Genomic DNA, 25096 nt, shown 5'->3' with positions numbered 1-25096 from the left:
TCTGCAGTTTGCCTTATTTCATTTGTGATGTCTTGAAGCATTCTGTAAATTAGTTTTTTATATTCTGTATCTGATAATTCCAGGATTGTATCTTCATTTGGGAAAGATTTTGATTCTTTTGTTTGGGGAGTTGGAGAAGCTGTCATGGTCTGCTTCTTTAAGTGGTTTGATATGGATTGCTGTCTCTGAGCCATCACTGGGAAACTAGTTTTTCCAGAAAATCCGCTGCGTCCAGTCCAAATCCCGGCGGGACGGTTCCCCGGCTGGGACGCTGCTCTCCCCACTCCAAGACCAGTCACTGCCTCCCGGGGACTTCTCCCACCGGCTGTGTCGCCACGCGGCCCGCGCGAACTGGCTGGGCCCCCTCCCGGGGTTAGTTCAGGTGAGTGGAGCAGCTCCCCATGCTTGTGCCATGACCGAGTGTCCCGGCTGGGACGCTGCTCTCCCCACTCCAAGACCAGTCGCTGCCTCCCGGGGACTTCTTCCACTGGCTGCGTTGCCACGCCGCCTACGTGAACCGGCTGGGCCCCCTCCCGGTGTTAGTTCAGGGGGGTGGAGCAGCTCTCTGTGCTTGTGCCGTACCTGACTGGGACACTGGCTCCAGGCTCCAAAAACAATCGCTGCTTCCCCGTATTAGTTCGTTCTCCATCTCTAAATCTGTGTTTGTTGTTCAGGGTTCGTAGATTGTTATGTATGTGATCGATTCACTTGTTTTTCCGTGTCTTTGTTGCAAGAGGGATCCGAGGTAGCGTCTGCCTAGTCCGCCATCTTGGCCCCGCCTCCTAAGCACATTTTTTGTTTTATAGACCTGCCTAATCTTTGGCTGAAGGGTAAACTTTGGGAGTGGCTTCAGCTCTGAGTTAAAAGGCTGTCCAGGGGCCATAGTCAGGGGGTTCCTCTAGTCTCTGGCAGAGTCTGGTCTTATTTATTTATTTATTTATTGTGGATTTGAATTTCGTTCTATATTTTCCTCCGGCTCTATCCAGGACCCTCTATTGTGATCCCTGCCAGAGTGGCCTGTGGTAATAGCCAGGCACCATCGAGTTGTTCTGGGCTCAGGCTGGTGGAGGATGTGGTACTTGTGGTCAATTAATCCTTGCGGCTAATATTTCCCTTGTGTCTTTGGTTTTCTTCATTCTTTTACTCCAGATGGGATGGTACCAGTAGATATATCTTAGATGGCCCCTTGCAAGCTTTTAAGGCCCAGGAACACAGGGTTTTGATACCTGGCACCTCATTGTGAACTTTGTTGTTGTCGGCTACCGTCAAAGTCAATCCCTGATTCATGGTGACCCCAAGCACAACAGAACCAAACACTGCCCGGTCCTGCGCCATCCCTATGATCATTTGCAGATTGCACCATTGTGATCCACAGGGTTTTCACTGGCTGATCTTCAGAAGTAGACTGCCAATTCTTTCTTCCTAGTCTGTCTTAGTCTGAAAGCTGCGCTGAAACCTGTTCAGTGTCACAGCAACATGCAAACCTCCACGGACAGATGGGAGGTGGCTACACTAAGGTACAGTGCGTGGAATTGAACCCGGGCCTCCTGCATGGAAAGTGAGAATTCTAACGTTGAACCACCACTGCCCCGTTGTGAACTAACGAGAATTAAATAACAAAGTGAATATTTTAACACCATCAAATTTAATACCATAACAATAACTGATGCAATTGCTGCCACTATCAGCACTTGGTACATGGCCTTGGACATGGTTAATACTAATTTCCTCTATGTCACCTGGTGGGGCGTGTCGTGTTACCTTTACCATCCTTCTACAGGGGCTTTTGGATCCTCTTTGCAAAAGCCATTAAACTTGAGCATAATATGAGCCACTGTTAGGTGTCCTGACTTTTTATTGTTGTTGGGTACCATCGAGTCAATTCTGACTCCTAGCAACCCCATGTGACAGAGTAGAACTGCCGCACAGGGTTTTCTTGGCTGTAATCTTAAGGAAACAGATCACTGGGTCTTTCTCCCGCAGAGCTGCTGGGTGGGTTCAAACCGCCAATCTTTTGGTTAGCAGCCCAGTGCTTAACCATTGCTCTGCCAGGGCTCCTTTGAATTTTCATGACATTGATGATATTCTAATAGTGGGTCCCACTGTGAAACCGCCCACACCTCCTTGCATGCTCCTCAGGCACAGGTAAGTCGAGATGGTTGGCCCTTGATTGAAGACAAAACCCTAGGTCCTGCTACTGAAGTAACTTTCTCGGGGGGACACCTGGGCAGTCCACCAACTACTAAGGATAAAGTGCTGGGTTTATGGCCACCAGCTACAAAGAAAGAGGCCCTATGCCAATTTGACTTCTTTGATTATTAGACAGCATATCACACAGTTAAGAATTTGATTAATGCTGGGTCACCAGACAAGAGGCCACGTCTGAATGGGGCCCAGCAACAGGGAAGTCTCAGAAGCAGATGAGGAAGCCATGGGACCGGCCCTGCCACAGACCCCGGGGAATGAGAGTCCCAGCTGGCTGTAATCTTTGGGAATTACATTCCGCCTGTGTTCACTGGCCCCTAGGATTTCGGACTTAAGGACTTCCTCCCTCTGTTCTACAGCGAGTGCACACCCGTTGTAGAACAATCCTACACACGACCCCTCAGCACATAATAGTGTCAGGCTAGCCGGCCAGAATTTCAATGACCAGCACCTGCAACTGTGTGCACGGGGCTTTCTCTGGCTACCAAAACCTGGATTATCCACACATGGACAGGCTGAAGTTGCTGCCTCCAGGAGCGCCCTCTGCCAATGACTGATAGGAATTGATGGGAAAATACCTCAGCTGCCTTGCCCTCCAAGGAGTGTAAAAATGGCATGACCGAGGCACTTGACTCATCTAACTTCACAACGATGAAGGAGAATCAATATCAACAGCCCAAGGCTGATTCCTATGAGGCAGAGGTCAGACATGCCTCCTTTTTCCACCATCTTTACTGATTCTGACACCAGCTGTCCCTCCCACAGCACTCTCTACTCTGCTAAGTTTGATAATTCATTGCAATGGCCATAAAGAACTCACAGACAATACCCACAGTTACGGGGTTTATTAAGGAAGTAACAGGTTATAATTCAGGTTCAGGAACACTCAGGATATAGCTCTTCCATCAGGACAGCCTCTTCTCAGCCTTGCCTGCAGGCAGGTCTCTCCCTGCCCCTTGGCCCTTCAGCTCCTTGCCTTGCCTCTGCCCTGCTTGGGCAAGTGTTACAAAGTTCTTTTACCTCTGCCAATAAGTGCTCAGAGGCAACCCACTCTGCCAGTAAGCTTCGGCCTGAAGGTGCTGGGCTCTAGTTCTGTGGGTCAGCAAACCTACCTCCACCAAGGGTCTGGAGGAACGTTACTCCGCCAGAAGCCTCCTGCCTGAAGGCGCTCAGCTTCTCACTCTGCGGGCCGGGAAACCTACTGTGCCGTCTCCTGCCAGTCTGTCCTGTGGTCTTTCTCTGCCCGAGCTTCTCACCATCTTCAGTTACAGCTCTCTCTCTCTCTCTATCCCCTGGTTCCAGTGCAAGGATCCTGAGTCCAAAGGACAAGCTCTGCTCCTGACTCTTCTTTGGTGGTGGTGAGATCCTCCCTTCCTGCCTCTGGGATGGCTCGTTTTAAGCCTAGAGTGATGGCAAAACTAATACCCTTGTTAGGGTTCCATATATTTTATTTGCATAGCCCCACTCAATCATTGTGTGTGAGTCACAAAGACTATGGCTGGAGGGCCATATTAAGCAATTCACTGCACTGGAGGGGGCTAGCCCCAGAGAGTGTTCTAGTCTGGCTCCCAGCATTCTCTAGCGGGTTTATGCTCCAGGCAACCATACTGGAAATTTGGTTGATATTGTACCCCAGGTTAGCTCTCTGTCCTTCCCTGTCTCACTCTTCCATTCCATAATGGGGTTTCCAGGGATCATCTCCTAAATAGACTACTTGAGCTTGAATCTGCTTTTTGGGAAGAATCCAAACTAAGATAGTGCTCAAGTGGTCCTAGGGAGTACTTCCCCAGGATGGGATTCTAGAATTAGATTCCCCAATATCCAGTGTTGCAAGATGGAAACAAGATCCTGTTGCTGAGAATAGTCTGGGGGTGGGGAGCAGGGCAGGGGTCTATCTATGGAAAACAGTGCCTAAGGCAATTAGTTCTAAATTGTTGAATGATGTCTTGCAGCTGGCAATGGAAACTGTGATGGCCAATAGAAACTGCTCGTTAGCGCCCCTCTTCAAGTGTTGCCCAGGGCATGCACCTGCCTGCAGGGCCTTGCCCAGACCTCTGCTTAGCCCTGGGAAACTCTAGCACTGGCATCGCTAAGATTTCCCTGTGGTGGGTTGGGTTAGGCACTCAGGAAGAGGATGTCCTGGTTTACGTAATGTTCTCCGAATTGCAGAGACAGGGTGGTGATGGTGATGATGAGGACGATGGTGCTGGTTGTTGTAAACTGCCAGGGAGGCACTTAAGCACAGTGAGGAAGGGGGAGGCCAGAAGGCAGAGCCCACATCCTGCCACCAGAGGGCAGACTGTACCAAAACCTGAGCCCAACTCCCAAAACTATGGCCTCCAGGCGCTTTGTTAACCCAGAACTAAAAGCATTCCTGAAGCCCACTCTTCAGACAAGGATTACCCAGGACTATAAAACAAAAAGTAATACACGTGAGGAGTGTGTTTCTTAGTTCAATCAAGGGAGGGGAGTGAGCTGGGCTGCATGGGACAGCCCTAGGGAAGTGGCCTGGATGTAAAGGTTAGTCCTAAAGTGCTAGAGGTGTCAAGTCTAAAGGGTCACAGAGTCTAGAACCTGACTTCAGTAGAGGGTCAGTACAATCAGGCAACCAGTCACAGGGCCACAGTACTGGGGCAAAGGGCTCTGAGAACACTCAGCTGCTTTGTTGGGAGAAGAGGGATAGGATCCTGCTTCAGGATTTGTTTGCTCTCCTGGCAGTCCTTCTTCGGTCTTTCTTATTCATTGTCTAGCTTTCGCACTATGTATCACTTTTTGCCAAAAAGTTAAAATATTCATGAAATATGTGCTTCTAGAAAAATATAAATTACCAAATTTGATTCAAGGAAGGATAGACACAAGGGGTAGCAGTATGCAGAATACAAGACCCTCCATCAGGAGTCTTAGCTACAACCCACAGAAGCTAAATGGCTTAGAGTTAGAGAAACAGAGATTAAGAGGCTGTTTTTGTGTGTGTGGGGGCGTGGGGAACAGGTGATAAGGTAGCTCACAGAATCATTGAGAGAGCTGGAGAAAAACTTAAGGCCAAGTTGACAACGCCAAAAAAAAAAAACCTCCCACAGACACATTAAAGTGGGGGAACAGCCAAAGAAGCACCTAGAGGAAAACTCATAACCATATTATAAAACAATACTGGTGTTAAATTAACTAAGCATACAATTCAAGAAGCTAGAAAATGAACAAATATACCCAAAGAAACAGAAGGAAACGGTCAGTGGACAGACCTCTTGCAAAGCTAATTAACAAAAAAATAGAACACAAGACACGTGTTGGTTGGCTGTATCTGCCACTACCTCTTGTTCTCCTTTTTCTGATAACAGAACCTCTCTATTGCATAAGAAACATATCATACAGATGAGGTGTGGCTCTTCCTGCCCCCTCCCCACCCCACAAACACACTCCTGACCATCATGAGTACTTAGCAAAGGGCAAGTGACCTGAGCAGACCAACTAATCTTCCTTGAGATACATGGATTCTAGAGAAATAACTCTTTTTCTCTAAGGACCTCGTGTATAATGGTGCTTCCTGCAGACATCACCTGCAGGAGAGAACGGGATGGATCAACAGAGGAGCAGAGACAATCTGAGGGACAAATGAAGAGAGAGCCCTGACGAAAGAATCCCAGCCCCAGATCTGCTCTGCCTAAGGCTTCAGGCCAACGAGCCCTTTGCTTCTAGTTTGAATTAGGTTTTGTCACTTACAAGTAAGAAAGTCCTGAGAATTTCAACACTGTTTTTGTTGTTGTTAGTTGTTGCCGTTGTTTCCAATCCATAGCAACCCTATACACAATGGAACGAAACACTGCCTGCTCCTGAACAGTCCTCAACAGTCATTGCTGCATTTTGTTGCAGCCGCTGTGTCAATCCCTGTCGTTCAAAGTCTTCCTCTTTTTTCCTGACTCTCTACTCCCTCCTGATAACATGTCCAAAGAACGTAAGACAAAGTCTCTCTATCCTCCCTTCTAAGAAGCATTCTGGCTGTACTTTTTCCAAGACAGATTTGTTTGTTCTTTTGACAGTCCATGGTATATTCAGTATTCTTCACCAACACCATAATTCAAATGCATCAATTCTTCTTTGGTCTTTCTTTTTCATTGTCCAGTTTTTGCATTATGTTTCACTTTTTGCCAAAAAAGTTAAAACATATATGATTCCAAAAACACATAAATTATCAAATTTGGCTCAAGGACGGCTAGAAAACCTAATAAAATGCCACAGAAGAAATTAAAAAGGAGCCAAAAATCTATTTCTTAAAACAGGCATGAAACACAGATGTTTGTCTAAGCAAGTTCCACCACATTTTAAGAAAATGATTTTCGTTATAAATGAAGCCTGTAGAAAAAGATTGTCTCCAAGCTTATTCTACAAGGCTAGCATAATGCTGGTATCAAAATAGGACAGGGAAATCATTAAAATTTAAAAAAGTAAATAAAATTGGCTCAAGAATAGGTATAAAAATCCTGGGGTGGGGGAAATGATATATATACACACACATATGTATCAAAACCTGAGTCCCTGGATGGTAGAAATAGTTAACACAATCAGCTGCTAACTGGAAGGTCAGAGGTTTGAGTGTGCCCAGAGGCATCGCTGAAGAAAGGCCTGGTCACCTACTTCTGAAAAATCAGCCACTGAAAAACCTGTGGAGCACAGCTCTACCCTGACACACGACACACAGGGTCGCCGTAAGTCAGAGGCGACTTGATGACAACTCTTTTTTTTTTCAAAGCAGTGTTTATGTCAGACTGCAAGAACGGTTCAACATTAGGAAATCTATTAATGTAATTCACTACAATAACAAAACAAAATCTTTTGTCTCAATAGATGTCAAAATCCAACACTAATGAAAATTATCTGCCAGATACCGAAGCAAAAATTGCATTTCATGATGAAACGTGAAAGCCATACCCACTAAGAGAGGTACAGCCAAGGGTGCCATTTGACCTTCTATCGGAAGCCCTCACCCCATAATTCACAGGAAAAGAACGAGCGGAGAGTGGAGAAGGCAAGATAAAACTGCCACTGACAGGATATGATTTGATCTGGGAAAGCCAACAGACACGGCTGAGGAACTATTACAACTCCTAGGAGTCCGATCAGATCTACTAGGTGAGTGAGTGCCACACATCTACAGCTTTCCTATATGCCAGCAAGAGGTAGGAATGCAATTCAAAAGATCCCATTCTTAACAACAAATAACTCTCAAATTCCTAAGACTTAACTAACTGAAGGAGTGCTGGCAGCACAGTGGCTGCTAACCAAATGGTCGGTGGTTCCAACCCACCAGTGGTTCTGCTAGAAAAAAAGACCTGGCAACCTGCTCCCCTAAGATTAAAAAGGAAGAAAAAATAATTCCATTGACGTAAAGTCGATTCTAACTTATAGCAACCCTATAGGACAGAGTAGAACTGCCCCATAGGGTTTCCAAGGAGCAGCTGGTAGATGTGAACTGCTGACCTCTTGGTTAGCAGCCAAGCTCTTAACCACTAATCTTAATCCATAAGATTATAGCCTAGAAACCCTATGGGCAGTTCTACTCTGTCCTGTAGGGGCGCTATGAGTTGGACTGATTCGGTGGCACACAACAACAAACCTAACCAGAAACATGAAAGATCTATATGACACAAATAACACCTTACAAAAAAACGTGTATCTCATTTCTGGGTGGGAAGATTCAAAACTGTTAAGCTACTACTTCTGAAATCTAACCTTAAGATTTAAAATCACGCCAATAAAAATTGCAACAGGACTTTCAAATGAAAGTTCACAAGTTCACTGTAAAGTCCAAATATAAAAGAAAATAGGCAGGGTGGGGACCATCTATCAGATATCGAATCATGCTACTGAACACGGTATGCTACTGTTGTGGATGGAATCATGTCTTCCCAAGATGTGTTGTAAATCCAAACCTCTATGCCTGTGGTTATAACCCCATTTAGGAATGGGTTCTTTGCTATGTTAATGTTGCAGGATTAGTGTGGGATATATCTTGAGTTAATCTCTTTTGAAATATGAGATTAAACAAACAAGGGAGAGACGCAGAGATGGGGGAAGAGAGATGTCAAGCCACATGATCTCCCAGAAACAGAAATTCAAGAGAGACAAGGACCTTCCTCCAGAGTCGAGAAAGCCTTCCTCTAGAGCCAGCGTCCTGAATCCAGACTTTCAACCTCCTGCGAAAAAATAGTTTGTTAAAGCCACCCACTTGTGGTATTTCTGTCATAGCAGCACTAGATAACTAAGATAGCCAAACAGACCGAAGGGACAGATTAGAAATCCAAAGAGATTCACGTATATGCAAGAACTTAGTTTATTTTAAAAGAGGTATTTCAAATCCGTAAGGAAAAAAAATGACTCATTCAATAAACAGTGTAGGGACAAGTGGGTATCCATTTAGAAAAAAGTTAGATCTCCACCTCCCATAAAAAACTAGAATGAGTTAAAACGCGTACGAGCGCACGCACACACCCCATCTTTAACTCATCTGGTTTTTTATACATACGTGCTTATGTACACACACACACAAGTATGTATACATACATATCTGAAGCTACGCTAAGCAAACGTAAGACAAAGTGAATGGAAAAGAGCAAACGAAGCCACAGCTAGAGAGGACATGGGGCTCAGAGACAGGTTTTCTGGACTGTTTCTTAGGAGACTCTATAGCACGTTTGATTCTGATGACACACGTACGACAGCTGATGACCAACACCTAAGTCCTTGAGAATCAACAGAGACAGCTCCAAAGTACACAAGGGTTTACTTGCTGTTGAATCGCAACGGGAAGTTAAGGCAGGAAGATACGCGAGCTATTTGTAAACGTTCGTGGGGAGGCGAGAGCTGCCTCCAGTGGCTACCCTCTCTTAATGAAGTATGAGCAGTGGTCGGTAACTAGAAGGGGGAAGGAGAACCGGTAGATGAGATAGAAGCTTTGAAACAGAAATCCCGAAGAGTAGGTCTGCTGGGCAGTACTGAGTACCCATCTGAGGTGTGTAATTATGAATTTAAGGTAGAAGCAGTGGGCCAGGTTGGTTATCTTCTCTCTAGTAGTATTCACCTGCTTGGGCACAGGCACAGAGGTGAATGATGGGGCTTCCCCCAGCCGGGGGTTTTACCCGACAAATACTGAAGAGACGGGAGTAGAGGGTGCGGGCTGTGGAGTCCACGCTGCATGATGGAAGTGAAGATAGCAAACTAATGTGAGAATGTGAGAGGGCTTGTTTGCAGGAAGATGAGGATCGAGAATTTCTGCAGAGGTAGTAGTTGAGAAGGTAAGAAAGCCAAGAGGTGGCAATTATACAGATATTTAAATCCAAAATGTGGTGTAATTCCTAGCCACGTCAGGGGTCCAAACAGCGACCAGATATGTAGGCAGCAGACAGACTAGAGGACAGGGGCATCAGAGCTGAGGGTATCAAGGAACTTGGAAGCCACAGTGTTGAACAGGCCCATCTACAGGAGGTAGAATATACCGACATAAGTGGGGATGGAAGACTCTAAGCCAAGACGAGAACTCTCCAATGACTAAGCAGTGACTACAAGGTCAATGGCAGCAATGCAGAGAGAGAAAGTGTACAGCCAGAGATAAACACTTCCAAGGAGAGGTGGGAGGATGTAGCTTGCAAGGGGGAAGACAGTGATGGTCCGAGCAGCCACCAACCCACCTCCTCGCTGAGGCACGAAGGTAAAAAAGCAGCCTCCTTTTAGAAGGTTACAGGGCAACTGATGTCCTCGGGGTATAACCAGGTTTCAAATAAAGTTAGGAAATGGAAAGACCTTCAAAACAAGGTTAAAGACACGTAGAGGTTTGCTGGTCACAAAGCAGATATTCTGGAAGAATGGCCGAGGGTAGAGAGACAGAGGGGAGCACCCCTGAAGTGACGGAATGGAGGACCATAAAAGGCCGGGACTGCGGCTCCTGAGGCATTGCGGGATTTGTCCTGAGTGTCTCCTGGAGGCAGGTGGACCCTAGGTTCCAGGGCTGTGACCCTGACTGCTTCCAAAGGGATTAACTGCAAGCAGGCAATGAGGTGGGGCTACTCCTAATCATCAAACACATGCAAGGAGACACAGCACAGGGCCAGGCACTTCCTAAGCATTCAACGATGCAAAAAGAAAGAACTCAAACCACCTGGGGGAAGAGTCCAGCCAGTCCCCGTTTCCCTGCCATTCGGCCACTGGCCCATGAGACTTCCACCAAAGAGCATGCCGTTTTTTACTTCACATGTCCATCCTCTCCCAAAGAGCCACACGGACACCAACACAAGTCATCACCCACCAGGGGTTTAATTCTCCTGTCGGTCAGGAAAGTCTGTTCAGAGAGGGGCCCTGCCTTGTCCCCATCCAGGGGGGAAGAGCTGCAGGGCACCCTGGGAATGTCTGAGCCCAGGGGAGCCAGGGACTAGTCTCTGAGCTAGTGGAGAGGTGGGCCCAGGGTCTCAGGCTGCCTCCTCCTCCTCGCTCTCCTCTTCGCTTTCATGATACTGTCTGCGGTTGGTGTTAACAAAGAGGTCAGAATCGTCTTCAGAGCTGGACTCGTCTCCTGATGACTGGGGCTCAGCTGGGAGTTCTGGCTGAGTCTGTCTGCATGGGAGAAGAGAGTTAGCCCAATGCCTTCTGGGAAAACCAGATCTGCAACCAAGGGGCCCCACAAAAAGAAGGATCATTTGGCCAAGCAGTCAGGGCCCTATAGGCCTGCCAAAATTCAACAACCCCTTAAAGACTAAAATGAGGCACAGAATCAGAGCAGTTGAAAACTTGGCCAAAGAAACAGGCTGAAGACTGCCAGCCACCCCCAACTTTACTAGACCCACTCATTTTAGTTAAGAACAACGATTCTACCACCACCAACTAACACTCCTTGAGCCCGCATCACATACCACACTAAGCAGTTTTATAAGCACTAAGCTCCCATTTTGTTGAGAAGACAGGTGAGGATTGAGAGATTAAGTAACTTGCTTAATAGCACTCTGCTCTAAATGGCAAAAACCAAGATTCGAACCTGATCAATCTTCTAATCCACCCTTACACACACGTGTTATATCACATATTAAAGAACCCTTACCAGAAACCCTGTGTAGTGACAAAGGAAAGCCTGACACCAGGGCTTGGACCCCTACTTTCTGTCTTCCCTCTTGTGACGTAATGAATTACTTCATGTAGCCCTTCTACCCATGATGTTTATAACTCACACATAAAGACAGTGAATCCATGCAAATAAAATATACGGAACCAATGATGGTCAGAGTTATGTGTCAACTTGGCTAAGCCATGATTCCCAGTATTGTATGGTTGTCCTCCATCTTAAGTCTCGTGGATGCTGACCTCTACATGTTTACGAGACAGGACTGATGCGCGGAGTGTCTCTGGTTGCAGCCTTGCAGGAGGGCGTGACTCAAGTCCCACTCTTACTCAAGCTACCACCTTCCCTAGGGTGTCACCTGCATCTAAGGTGTATATGTAGATGCCCTGGTGGGGCTCTCTATCTGGATCCAGCGTCCAGTTTGTGATCGACTGACTCCCAGTTCTTCAGACTCAAGCCTGGTGATTCTGAGATTCGCCAGCCTCTATAGCCCCACGGGCCTGCAGCCTATCATCTGACTTGATTCACCAGCTTCTACAGCCTTGTGAGCCAAAAGCCTGTGGTCTGAAATGCTGGTTTGGGTTCATCAGCCCCTATAGCCATGTGAGTTGGGAGAACCCTATGCCTGACCCGTGGATTTGGAACCTGCCAGTCTCCATAACCACATGAGTCACTTCCTTTATACAGGTTTTTGACTTCTGTGAGATGTTGCAGTAAACTAGGGAACCCAAAAACTGGAAAAAGAGAACTGACAAAAAAAAAAGTAAATGACATTAGAAAAAACGGACTAGGACAGCAGTTTAGAAAAGTTAGACACTTGGGGCATCTTTAGTCTCTGCCTCAGAGGAACCAGCTTTGTACTGATCCTTATGTAAGAAATTATTCGTCTACTTATCTCAAAGCTTGTTCCTCACCTGTTCCTGCTGTTGTTGTGTTTCTCAGCCACTTCAGAGAAGGCCTCAGGCCTGCGCCAAAAGAAAAAACAGGGTCAGAGAAAACTAGTAAGTCTCTTGGCAAAAGCACTGTTTCCAGCAGTCTCTGCCTGGGATGCCATGATCTTCCCTTCCCCAATTACAAGGATACAAAGTCCATCCGCCCAGAGGCCAGGGAGCCAACAATGAAGGGGAGCGCCCTACCAGAGCCCCTCCTTCTGCAGAGAGCGCACGTGGTCCTTGCAGAGCACAAAGGAGATCTCCGCTTTCACCTTCTCTCCCTCCTCAATGGGGTCAACGATGAGGAAGTCCCCTGTAGGGAAACAGGAGGAAAGACCAAGTCAGTCCTGGTGCAGGCAGGAAGCCAAGGCCATGGTAAATGGTTGTCTCCGAGGGGACCCCCCCTCACCTCGCTTGATCCAGATGTTCTTTCGGTACTTGGAGGGCATGCTCACCAGGAAGTGTTGCCCCTGGGCCGTCTCCACCTCATGCAGATTGTTCCCTGGGGTCCTGAGTACCTGGTTCAGGGGCAAGGGAGAACCAGTCTGTCTCATCATCAGATCAAGGGCCCTCTGAGCTGCACCACACCCTACCTGGACCCCAGAGGTCCAATGGGGGTGGGAGATAGAGCAAATTGTGCCCCATGCCACTCACCCTCACAATCTGCTGCTGGTCTGAGGGCACCATGTGCTCCCCCAGCAACTCCTTCACCACATGCTTCCTCTTGGTGGCCTGAGACATGCTGGGTTCCGTCCTCGGGCGTGAGGGACGCAGAGACTGTCAACTTCTCCTGAGTTCCTCGGAATGCAGGCTCAGAGCCCAGGACTGTTTTGTAAATGGGAATGGCCTCTTACTGAAGAGCGAGCCACACAGTGTCCTGGTTAAGAACATGGGCTCCGAAGGCTAACTGCCTGGACTCAAATCCTACCTTGACTACTTCTCAGCTGTTCAACCTTTTTAGGGCTTGCTGAACAAAACAAAACACCTAACTGGGAGCACTGTTAACAGTACGAGACAATGTAAGTTACGCACTTGGCACATTGAAACGCCGCAAGCGCTCAAAAACACTCTTGTTATCGTAAATATCTGAGAAATTATAATTATACAACTATACGTACTTTTACTTTTTTACATACTCTAAAACCGTTTCTTCAAGTACAAAACTGTAACTTCGACAAGCTTGGACGTCCCAAGTCTAGCACAGCCACGGCAACACAGAAGCTCAGTTTATAATCTCTCCACACACTACACGCAGAGGCTAATTAGGAGCCCACCGCGATGGTCCAAGCCAGTAACCAAGAGTGATGGTTTCCAAAATCTAAAGCGTCACCCCTAACTGCCACCCCCTGCCCTCCTCTCTCCCCTACCCCAGGAAACCACACTCACCTTCCGGCCCTCGACTCTCCCACGGGCGCTAGCCGAGCGACCCCGCTCTACAGGTCGGACGCTGAGAGCGGCTCCTCCACGACTCACTTCGCAGAAGAGCCAACGAAGGCACGGAAAAGGGATTTTCTGGCGGTCACGATGGTGGCGCTGGCCCCGACTCAGCTCTTCGGTGCTCTGGGGTCCCTCCCGATTCCTACCAGCCCGACAGCGCTACGAACAAGGCCAGGCTCAGTCAGACCCGTCCGAGAACTGTACTTCCGGCGCGCTCTCGGAAGCCACACGGCTACTCTTCCCCCCCCGCCCCACTTTGTCCGTCCCTCTAACTCTTCCCACCGCCAGGTCGGCCGGGGCTAAGTCCTTGAGTTCCGGGGCCGGGCAGCCGGGAAGGGAAGTTTTCTCCTCCGCGGCCTCTGCTCCGAGACCGGAAGGGCCGCCTGAGAAGTGAGACCATAGAAGGCAGCCCGCTTCCCGCGAAGCTACCGGAAAAGAGCGCCCCTAAGGGCGCGGTCGAGGACCGAAATGCCTCATCTCTATGGCGCTTAGAGGCTAGAAGTGCCCAACTTGGGTTTTAGAAGACGGCTCTTGAGGCGAGCCGGAAGCGGAAGTCGAAGAAAGTTCTAGTTGTTGGGGTAGCGGCGGGAGCGGCCGGGTGGCGAGAGGAGCCGTTACGTGTGAGTTGCCAGTGAGCGCGAGCTGCGGAGCAGGGCCCGGCGAGAGGCTAGAGGAGGCGCGGGACAGCAGGGAGGAGAGAGGTCACGAAAGCGCGGTGGGAGGCTAAGGGTGAGCCCCCCGAGAGGAGTCCGCCGGCCGCGTGGAGGAGGCGGGGCGCGGCGTTGCGCTGCGCTTGGGAACGCGGCGCGTGCAGGGGCGGGGCGGCAGGAGCGAGCGCGGCTGGAAGCCAGCGCGACCCGGCCGGCGGGAAGACGGCTCCCGGCGCTCTCTGCCTGTGCCTTCGCTCCGTAAGCAGCCGTGGCGTGCGGGTGGAGCACAGAGACCATTCGTCTGCTTTTCAGACCAGGTGGCCTCTTAGCCGGCGTCAGCTTTTGCCCAGCCAAGGTCACAGAGGGAGTGACAGCCGCGGGGCGTGCCCTGGCTACTGACTCTGGGAATCTTCCCATTTGCCAGCGCTCTGCCACCTGTTAGGGCAGGAGAGTTTTCCCTCTCCAAACCAAAACCAAAACCCGGTTTCTGCAGGAAGTAAAAGAGTCCTCTTTTGCGTGCAGGAGGTCCCCGATCTACGACGGGGTTCGTTCTGCTGACTTCGTCCTAAATCGGTTCTGATGGAAGTTGAATACCTGTTTTTTTTTTAATTCTTTTTAAGTTTTTGTGTTTTGAACAGTAAAATCATAAAATTGCACAACTGCGAGTGAACACCCGGGAATGATAACAGCACAATTTACCTGTGGGAGCTTTGTAGTACATATTATTGATGTTAAAATATATATTTTAAAAAAATAAGGAAAGATCGTAAGTGTAGTTCGTGGTAATGGGATTGCATTCTAAGTCGGAGACTATCCTTGTGGAGAAAAGACTCTCCCCGGGTCTCAGTTTTCTCATCTGTGAAATGAAGGGGATTCAGTAAGCTACCCTACTGGCTGGCCTAGCTCCCTTGTCATATGGGATTACTAGTGGCCTCTAGGGAGTTTCCAGGTCTTCAACCCTAACCTGCTTTTTGTTGGGATTCCCAGATTAAGCCTGATCAAGATGACAACTTCCCAAAAGCACCGAGACTTCGTGGCAGAGCCCATGGGGGAAAAGCCAGTGGGGAGCCTGGCCGGGATTGGTGAAGTCCTGGGCAAGAAGCTGGAGGAAAGGGGCTTTGACAAGGTGTGGAGTGGCCGCATGTTGCGTGGGGGGGCTGGAGGTGGGAGTCCATTTATTTTCTGGCAGATGGAGTGAGGAAAGTGAATATACTTGTTGGGGGGTGGAGAGTGGAGTATAATTTAAGAGACAGCTGAAGTCGGTCACCTGGTGGAGGTGAAGCAGGCAAACTCATTCTGCCTCCTGGGCTTATGTGCTTTGAATACCTCAAAGGTGGCTTTCTTAACCCCACAATGCACTTTGTGGCATGCCCTTTGCTTTGCCTGTTTTGCAGGCGTATGTGGTCCTTGGCCAGTTTCTGGTACTAAAGAAGGATGAAGACCTCTTCCGGGAATGGCTCAAGGACACGTGCGGCGCCAATGCCAAGCAGTCTCGGGACTGCTTTGGGTGCCTTCGAGAGTGGTGCGACGCCTTCTTGTGATGCTGTCCTGGGAGCCCCCAGTCCCCAGCCCTGAGTCTCCAGAGTTTGCAGCTGAGTGGCGACTCCTCCCCTGTCCTCTACAAGGAAAAGATTGCTGTTGTCAGGCTCACCTCCAACGTGCTCCAGGATCTTTTAGGAGTTTTGTCCCATCACCATTTCAACTTTTTTGGAATTCTCACTTTTGCATGAATTCCCCATCCTCCTCCTCCCTCTGCCAGTTCCATGGCGATAGTTACCAGCTTTCCTGAGTGGATTCTTGGCCCCTTCCTTCACTCTCACCCTCACATCTGGTCTGTTTTTATGCCATTTGGCTCTTTTTTGGCGGAATAGTCACTGTCCTTGTAAAGTTTTTTAAATCAATAAAGTCAGTGGCCTTCAGGTTTGGGCTTTGTGTGTTGAGAAGTGGGCTGGGAGTGGCCTCTTCCTTGGGGACCCAGCAGGCATCCTGTGCTCCTTATCAGCACAGACCGAAACTTGCCTTCCCACTCCCAGAGGGCAGCCACCCCAGCCTTGTGGGCCTCGGCAGGTGCCGTGGAGTGTCTCAATCAATGTGGGAGAGAGTGCAGGCTGATCCTTTCCTGGGAGCCAGACTGGCTCTGGCTCCCCATGGTGGAATCAGCAGCCGGCCCAAGCAGCACCTGGTGGAAAAGTCAGTGGGAGTCAGGTGGTCGGAAGAAGGTGGGCCAGATGTGGGTGTGAGCTCACTTGTGGTCATGTCCTTCCCTAGCCTCCAGGAGAAGTGGGCAGTGCTCTTGCCATCTGCATGCTGCTGCAGGGCGGCGGGGAGGGGGACGTAGTGTGAATATTACAGCCAGGAGAGAGTGAGTTACACTTTTATTCAGTATATTTAATTCCTGTCCTTTGTCGAACATTTAGTACATATCAGAAACTGTGGTGGCGTAGTGGTTAAGTGCTACAGTGCTAACCAAAAGGTCAGCAGTTCAAATCCACTAGGCGCTCCTTGGAAACTATGGGGCAGCTCTCCTCTGTCCTGTAGGGTCGCTATGAGTTGGAATTGACTCGACAGTGGGTTTGGTTTTTTTTTTTTTTTTTTTGGTTTAGTATATACCAGGTTCAAAGCTAAGATCCTCACAAGTATTTATTTTTTCACAACAATCATTAATTGTTTTCTACAGATGAGGAAATCTGGTTAAGAGAGGTTTTTTTGTCTGTGGACTTGCTACTACGAAGTAGCCAGACTGGAACTCCAGCTTGAAAACCTGTATACCTGGGAACATTGTGGTTCTCAGTCATGTTGCTTGGCTTCTCTGAGCCTCAACTTCCCCACTTAGAAAATGGGGTGATTGTGAGAATCTAATGAAACGCTAGCACTACTGTGTAGTGCTTGGCCCTGCTTGGCATTCAGCACCATTGGGGAGCTACTTGCTTGCATTATAAATAAAATTATTCCTCATAGGGCTTGTAGTCTGGGGAGGAGAGAATGATAGTTATTAAAGACAAGTACAAAAACGTAATATGAGATGTTTATGATCTCAGAGTAGAGATGAATTTCTAAAAGAAGAAAAAGTTGATAAATTCAACTCCATTAGAAACTTCTGTTCATCAGCCAGCCAACCAGTTGCTGTCAAGTTGATTCCAACTCATGGCAACCTCGTGTTAGAGCAGAACTGTGCTCCACAGAATTTTGTTGTCGATTTGTGACTTGGGAGACCCCATGTGTCACAGAGTAGAACTGTTCCGTAGAGTTTTCTTGGCTGTAATCTTTACTGAAGCAGATCGCTAGGCCTGTTTCTTCTGCGGTGCCATGGAGTGGGTTTAAACCACCAACCTTTTGGTTACCAGCCGAGTACAAACCATCTGCACCACCGAAGGACCTTCTGTGTAAGATTTCAATGGCAGCTTTTTCAGAAGTAGGTTGCCAAGGCTTTTCTTCCAGGGTACCTCTGGGTGGACTCAAACCTTCAACCTTTCAGTTAGCAGCCGAGCACATTAACTGCACCAGCCAGGGACTTTCTGTTCATCAAAAGATACAGTAAAAGCTGAGTACTGAGCTTAATCAATTGCATTGATTAAGGTAGGATTACACAGTTGATTAACGTAATTGCTGTCAATAAGTTGAATTGGCAGAAGTGTAATAGATAATATTTACAACAATGACAAAAAGAAAAAGAGTAGCTACCGAGGCAGCTTACGTACAACCAGACACCTCATGGGATTTAGTTCTTTGCCTGGAGGTTTAGGGTCATAGTTTCATGGGACGTCACAGTTAATTGGCTTAATGATGCGTTCAGTGCTTCTGTTTTACCTCCTCATTCATCGCATAGTCCCTGGGGTCTTAAAAGCTTGCAAGTGGCCATCCAAGGCACAGTAATTGGTCTCTGCCTGGAGCAACAGAGGAAGGTGGAGAGTCAGGAACAGGAGGAGGAAATGGAATGTGTGGCTAATTACCTCCTTGAACAGTTGCCTCCTTTGCTGTGAACTGGGTGGTGCCCAGCTACCACTACTGAACATTTGGGTTAAAGATTCTTTAGAAGAATCCTGAGCAAAAGGGGAAAATGCAGAATGGAATTTCAAATTCTTACGGAACCCAGATTTTCTGGAGCCATGGAGGCTGGATGAACCCTGAAACTGTTGCCCTAAGACAATCTTTAAGCCTTAAACCAAAAATATTGATACAGTTTAACGATAATTTATTTTAACTAGTAAAGGTCTGCCTTGAGCATTACGTTCTTTTAAGATCTGTCTATATGAAATCAAATTGACAACAGCGACTCAAAAGATGAGATAGGAACCTCGGGGTAGTGAGCTTATGTTAACGGGAGAGGAACAACTCTGAAAAGGAGGGTCACAATGGCTGCCCAACTCAGTATAATCCATCTCCCTGAATTGGACATGTGGAAACTTGAATTGGTTTATGTTTTTGTTGTGTATATTCTCAACAACAAAAATAAAGTTATTTTAAAAATGCAAATTAAAGAAAGAGCGAAGAGACAAACCCAGAGTGGGAAAAGGCACCTGCAACACATCTGAGTCCAGAGCATGTGTCAATCAGGGAAAGTGAGAGCACAACAGAAAGGTGGGTAAATGGCCTGAGAAGCAGACCAAGGTACCCAAATGGCGACTAAGCGTGGGAAAAGGTGCTCAATTCATTAGGAATCGGACATGTAAATGAGATGTCAGTACACACCCACTGGATTGGCAAAAATGTTTAAGCCTGACAATACCAAGTGTTGCGAAGATGGAGCAACAGGAACCGGTATCCAGTTGGTGGGAGTGTAAATTAGTATGAATGCTTTGGAAAACAGTGGGCGTTACCTCGTAAAGCTGAAAATAACACACCCTGTGACCCAGCAATTCCATTCCCAGGTATGTGCCTCGGAGACTCCTGAACACCTGTTCCAGGAGATCACAGTGAAGCAGCATTGCGCGTTATATCCCCCAACCACGAAGTCCCCTAATGGCTGCGGGCACTGGAACAGCTGAGTGAAGGAAATGCATTCGTGCCTTGGAGCACCTCATAGCCACTAAAATGCGCAAACAGCTGATGAGTGCCACGGAAATTATCGAGCGAGTCACACAAAACAAAATAGTGTAATTGCATTCACGTAAAGTTAAAAAGTAAGTTCTCGTTTAGGAATCCCTCTGTGAAATGAAATGCTCATTGCAACAGTTGATAGCGATGACCTTTGGGGGACAGAGGAGGTGGGAGGGGTGGGTAGCTTGGGGGTTGGGGTGACAGTTTCCCTTTCTTGGCCTGTGCGGTGGTAACGCGTTCACTTTGTAATCATTTGTAAACTGAATGTGTATGTTCTAAGTGCTTTCCTGTAAATTAGCAGTATCTCAGGATGAAAGACAAGGGTAAAAGGGAAACCAAAAATAAAGAGCCAGGGACAGAGAGATGGCGGGGTGAATTGGAGACTGCTCGCTGTCGGCAGAGATGACGGAGGGGTCGGTGCAGGGCGGGTATGGGATGTGGGAGTGGCCCTCCCTGGGAGGGGCACTAGGTGGCCACCCCGGGACCCCCTTTGAGCCACAGGCTACCTCCTGACCCAGGTGGAGGTGGTGATGAGGATCTGTCTGGAGTTCCAGACCATTCTACATTTCTAATTTTTCTTGGATAGGTCACCCAGAATCCCCTTAGCCCTGCCGTCACACAAGGCCTATGTGCTTGGGAGGGAGGGGTGTGTGGTAGGGCCATGGCCTCCCTGCACCTGAGCCCTGATGCTGTCGGTTTTCGCTGGCACTCTGTGAGCCCTTCCCAAGGCTACCACCCATGGGAGTTGCCTGTGGCTGCCTCCCCAGCTCTGGCTCTGGGGCCTGCCTGGCCGAACCCTGCAGGACGTGTGCTGGCTGCATTGTTCCCACATCACTTGCCCTTCCCTTGGCGCACCCACAGCCTTTGTCTCCACAGGTGCTGGGACCTGCTTTCTCACCTCTGCCTTGGCACTGGGCAGTGCCCGTGAAGGTTAGCAAGCTCCAAGCCCTTTATCCAGGCTCCGCTGTGCATCCCACACAGTTCCTGGATCAGTCCGGGGGCAGCGGGGGACAAAGAGCGTCTAGAGTGTACTGCCTTTCTGAGGTCCAACCCCAACCCAGGCAGCAGGATAAAGGGACCAAGGCCTGGCATGTCAAAGAAAAAAGCAGACTCGGGTGGTGGGGGCCAGAGAGCAGGTTATCTAAGTGCTCAATCTGCCCAATAGGACATGCCTGGCCACTCACCAGCCTGGGAGCATGGGCGGGCCCCAAAGTCAGCAAATGTTCACTCAGTGCCCTCCCTGCACCTGGCCAGAGCTTAATCCTCGCAGCCAGTCTAGTCATAGTGTGCGGAGCTGGCCTGCTGTTCAAGCAATCCCAACTTTCCCCTGGAAAGGAAGTGGGGGGAGGCTACTGGATCAACCCAAGTTCCAGTCCAAGACACGCCATCCCACCCTGCCCCCTACTCATGAGTGTGACAACCTTTCAGGCTGTCCTTACCCTGGAGAGACCCAAAGCTTTCTCTGATCTGCTGTCACTGTGGCCTTGACTGATGACAATGGCTGAGCTACGTGGTAGGGGAGCCTGAGGAGGCTCCCTGCACCCCAGGGGCTGCCACTCCTCTGCTCCCCATGAGCCTCTTACTCCACCCTCGCCCGGGTTCTCTCCACTTAGGGTCCCTGCCTGGCCTTGGCCCCTCACTGAAATAAGTTGGTCCAGCTTGCCCACAAACTGAGGCCTGTCCATTTAAGGCAGACACTTGAGCTTGCAGCAAACTCGTAACTGATCCTTGGAATCCCAAGGAGGTGACAGGGTGTTTGTCACAGTGGGCCGTGGCAGGTGGGTTGGGTTTGGAGTAGGGGGGCTGCACAGGCTAGCAGCTTTGAGGTGAGGGCAGTGACTGCACTCTGGTCTGGGTCTCCAGGAGAAATCACTTCCTTTTGTGGCCCTGGGATTCTAAGAGGCCCAGAGTTGGGGCGGGGAGGCACTAATGCCTGTTCACAATAGTCACTACAACAATCCAACCCAAACTCGCCGCTGCCGAGTGGATTCCGACTTACAGCAATCCTACAGGACAGAGTAGAACTGCCCCGTAGGGCTTCCTAGGCTGTAAATCTTTACGGAAGCAGACTGCTACATCTTTCTCCCATGGAGCGGGTGGTGGGTTCGAACCGCTGAGCTTTTGGTTAGGAGCCGAGTGCTTTAACCACTGTGCCACCAGGGCTCCTTACCACAACAATAGCCACCACTTACTAAGTTTGTCAACTACTGTAAGCCACTACCTCTTCCAGGTCAAGATCCTTGGTCACTCAAAGCGCTGGCGAGATCTTAGCGCCTGGCCCCCACGTAACTGAAAGGGCAGTCAATGCCGAACTCTAAAGCATGGGTAAAGAATTCCAGCCAAATCCCGACTTCCCCACGGTGACAACCACAGTGCAGTCTAAGTAATCACATTTTTTCCAGAGACTTTCCAAAGCCTCTGTCTGCGGGCACCCGACACCCAGTGTGCCTTGGGGGAGAGGAGCCAAGCCTTGCCCCTTAATGTGGAAACAACCTTATGAGATACCGGTTGTTGTCACATTTCTTCAGGTAAGGACCCTCAGGTTCTGGGAGGACGGGAGATGTGCCCAAAGTCACCCAGAGTGATGGCAGAGCTGGTGGCACCCCCTCTTTCTGGCCACTGCATATCCTTTGGAATCAGGCTGAGGAGCAGATTCCATTAGAATGTCAGGGCTCAAAAGTCACCATTTACCCTTTACTGCTGGTGTTCTTGGGCAAATCCTGCCTCCCCTCTGTGTTGCTTCCTCCTCTGTAAAGCAGAAGCAATAACTGCTGCTCACTGCCGGTCCCAAGGGTTAAACGGTGTCTGATCAGTGTACAAGGAGCCCTGGTGGCACAGTGTAAAATGTCCAGCTGCTAACTGAAAGGCTGCTGGTTCAAACCCACCAGCGACTCCAAGGGAGAAGAGTGTGGCAGTCTGCTTCTGTAAAGATGTACAGCCTTGGAAACCCAATGGGGCTTGTATTCTGTCCTGTAGAGTCACTGTGAGTCAGAATTCCCTTGAGGACGAAGTGTTTAGTCAGTGTAGTAATGGCTCTCATTTACATGCTGTGTTTATAGCACCCACCCCAGTGCCAGGCCTTTTCTAGGTACTTTATATATATATATATATATATATATATATATATATATATATATACACATCAGTTCATCTCACAATAAGCAATTATACAGTTGAGGAAACTGAGGCAGTGAACAGTTAAGTAACTTATCCGAGGTCACACAGCTAGTAGATGGTGGCTAAGTAACCCCTATTGTTAGTGGTCCCGGCCTGGGTGGCCCTCCTGGGAGCGTCTCCTGTCGTGAGGACAGTCGCTGTCCTCTCTCACCAGGACCTTGCACAGTGGGCCCTGCAAGCCTGCCCGCGCCCCCCCCCACCCCCAGCCTGGCTCCAGGCCCATGGGGCGCGGCCGGGTGGCGGGGGTGTCAGGCGAGCAGCGGGGCGGGACCGCTGGGCCAGTAAAAGCCCTGTAGCTGCAGGTTCAGCAGTCAAACGACCATGGCGCAAACAAGCTGTGTGGTGGCGCTGGGCCTGGCCCTGGCTGCACTCTGCCTGCTGGCACTGCCCCAAGACGCCCGGGCCCGGCCCGGGGAGCTCAGGACCGGGGTGCGCCAGGAACTGTCGCCCGATGACCCGCAGGTGCAGAGGGCGACGCAGGTGGCCGTGGCCACTTACAACATGCACAGCAACAGCGTCTACTACTTCCGCGACACGCACATCCTCAAGGCGCAGAGCCAGGTGTGCTGGGTGGACAGTGGAGGGCAGTGGGTTGGGAAGAGGGGCTGGCAAGGGGACATGAACGAGAGAGGTACCCGCCAGTCGCCAACAGAAAGATCAGTGTTTTAATGCAATAGTTTTAAAAACAGAAATTAATGCGAAAAACTCATGACGAACAAAATACTGGATCTAAATTTTAAATAACAGAACCCAGCCTGTATTTAACTTAGGGAACTTATCTCACTTGCCTCATCTTTGTCACGCCTGATAGATGGATTGGGGAGGTGGACGGGGTGAGGAAGATAGGAGGTGAGGGGGATGAGGGGCAGTGAAGGATGGGGGGGATATGGAAGGGGGAGGGAGATGTGGGAATGAGGACATGGAGGAGGGAGGGGGGAGGTGACGGGGGATTGGAGTGGGTGGAGGGAGATGGGAACAAGGGAGCTGAATTCCCAGCCTGCCTTGGGCTCAGGAAGGGGGTGTGTGCATTTGATCTTATCCTCCTGCACCTCTGCCAGAGACCTGGGGGGCCTTCTGAGCCCATGCACGCCCACCAGGACCCCCCAGGGCAGGTCAGATGTGTCCTGGGCGAATAGGAAGGTGTGGAGGGAAGTGAGGTTGGAGGGTGTAGGGGTCAGGGGTTGTCTCCAGGCACCTCTGACCAGCCTGCCTTGTCCCCAGCTGGTGGCTGGCATCAAGTACTACCTGACCGTGGAGATGGGGAGCACAGCCTGCCGCAAGACCGCAGTGACCGGAGACCGCAGCGTGGACCTCACCACGTGCCCCCTGGCCACAGGCGCTCAGCAGGAGGTAACAGCGTCGTTCCCCCCAGTCCTCCGCAGCCACCAGAGGCCCCAAGCTGTCCAGTCTGAACTGGTCTGGCTGGCCAGGCCCATGTCTGGCTGGACCTGATGGGCCTTCTGGGTGACTCAGTCCCCGAGGCCAGGGTAGGGTGCAGGGAGGAGAGTGTGTGCCTTCCCGGGGATGGGGAGGTTCGCTAGAAAGAGCTGGGGTCTGGCCCAGGCCACCTGATGAGTGGCCCCTTGGGTGGTGACTGCCCTTCTTCACAGGCTCTTGGGAGGCAGTAGCCTGTGGGGGCGCATTCAACCCCTTACCCCGTGCTCTTTCTGCAGAAGCTGCACTGCGATTTCGAGATGCTGATGGTTCCCTGGCAGAACACGTCCCAGCTTCTGAACCACAACTGTGTGCCGCTGTACTAGGCCCATGGGCCGGGGGCCACAGGCCGGGGTGGGAGCGGGCAGCTGCAGTACAGGGTGCTGCAGTGTCCTGGACCACTTCACAATAAAGTGCTACAGATGCTTCCTGCATTAGTCTCTTCTGAATGCTTCACACCCCTCCTGGCAGCTCCCCAAACCCTGTGCTGCCAGCGCCCAAAGCACCAGAGCTGAGCTTCCACTGGCCGAGCCCACATGGCCGAGGGTGCTGTTCAGCCCCCAAACCTGAGGCTCCAAACACCCTACGGTCACAGATGCAAAGGAACGCACCTCCAGAGACTCCTGGTGGTCTCAGAGCTAAGGGCTGGGAGTCACAGCCAGGGGATGGTGCTCCAGACTCAGCGGGGGCTGGTGGCTGTGGGTGCTCTGGGAAGGATGTGCCCTATGCTTTCAGCACCCAACAGGAACTCAGGTGCCACCTGGTAGGCTCAGCCAGGTGGGACCCAAGACATTGAGCTCCCAGCCCAAGAAGATTCCTGTACCTGCAGGAGGCCCAGAAAGGGTCTGCCAGGGGCCCTCAGAGAGACCCAGATTGAATTTACAGGAGGGATGGGGGACAGAGTCAACTTAATGTCGTTTAAAGAAAACAGATTTGCAATTAGTGTTTACAGTTTGAATTTGTGGCTACAATTCATACTCATTACATGCGCGCGCGCACACACGAACCCCCAGAACTGCTCAACACACTACACACACACACACACAACCTCCCTACAAACCCACATACACTCAGATGCTCCCAGACACACACACACACACACACACAACCCCCCACAAACCCAC

The 25096-nt window shown here is 49.8% G+C and overlaps 3 protein-coding genes across 4 annotated transcripts; 2 read left to right on the top strand and 1 right to left on the bottom strand.

Moving 5' to 3' along the window:
* Positions 1 to 10490: 10490 nt before the first annotated feature.
* EIF1AD (eukaryotic translation initiation factor 1A domain containing) lies at positions 10491 to 14046 on the bottom strand. 2 transcript variants are annotated; one of them, XM_064287762.1, is made up of 6 exons: positions 13624 to 14046; positions 12892 to 13090; positions 12647 to 12755; positions 12442 to 12550; positions 12220 to 12270; positions 10491 to 10806 (listed from the first exon to the last, which is right to left on the bottom strand). In XM_064287762.1, the coding sequence occupies exons 2-6, from the start codon at positions 12976 to 12978 to the stop codon at positions 10662 to 10664; spliced, it is 501 nt and encodes a 166-aa protein (XP_064143832.1). In that variant the 5' UTR covers positions 12979 to 13090; positions 13624 to 14046; the 3' UTR covers positions 10491 to 10661. The 2 variants fall into 2 exon arrangements, with proteins under 2 accessions (XP_064143832.1, XP_003419627.2); XM_003419579.4 differs by having other exon boundaries at positions 12892 to 13062.
* Positions 14047 to 14069: 23 nt separating this feature from the next.
* On the top strand, positions 14070 to 16243 carry BANF1 (BAF nuclear assembly factor 1). Its single transcript, XM_064287763.1, has 3 exons — positions 14070 to 14294; positions 15312 to 15450; positions 15719 to 16243. Exons 2-3 carry the CDS (start codon positions 15328 to 15330, stop codon positions 15863 to 15865), a joined length of 270 nt encoding a protein of 89 aa, XP_064143833.1. The 5' UTR covers positions 14070 to 14294; positions 15312 to 15327; the 3' UTR covers positions 15866 to 16243.
* A 6616-nt stretch (positions 16244 to 22859) lies between these two features.
* CST6 (cystatin E/M) lies at positions 22860 to 24561 on the top strand. The gene is made up of 3 exons (XM_003419415.3): positions 22860 to 23099; positions 23760 to 23888; positions 24212 to 24561. The coding sequence occupies exons 1-3, from the start codon at positions 22860 to 22862 to the stop codon at positions 24296 to 24298; spliced, it is 456 nt and encodes a 151-aa protein (XP_003419463.2). The 3' UTR covers positions 24299 to 24561.
* Positions 24562 to 25096: the final 535 nt, after the last annotated feature.

Source organism: Loxodonta africana, chromosome 7 (genome assembly GCF_030014295.1).
Source record: "Loxodonta africana isolate mLoxAfr1 chromosome 7, mLoxAfr1.hap2, whole genome shotgun sequence".
NCBI classification, from domain to species: Eukaryota; Metazoa; Chordata; class Mammalia; order Proboscidea; family Elephantidae; genus Loxodonta; species Loxodonta africana.
Note: the sequence above shows the minus strand (reverse complement) of the source record. Positions and strands in the feature narration are given on the sequence as shown.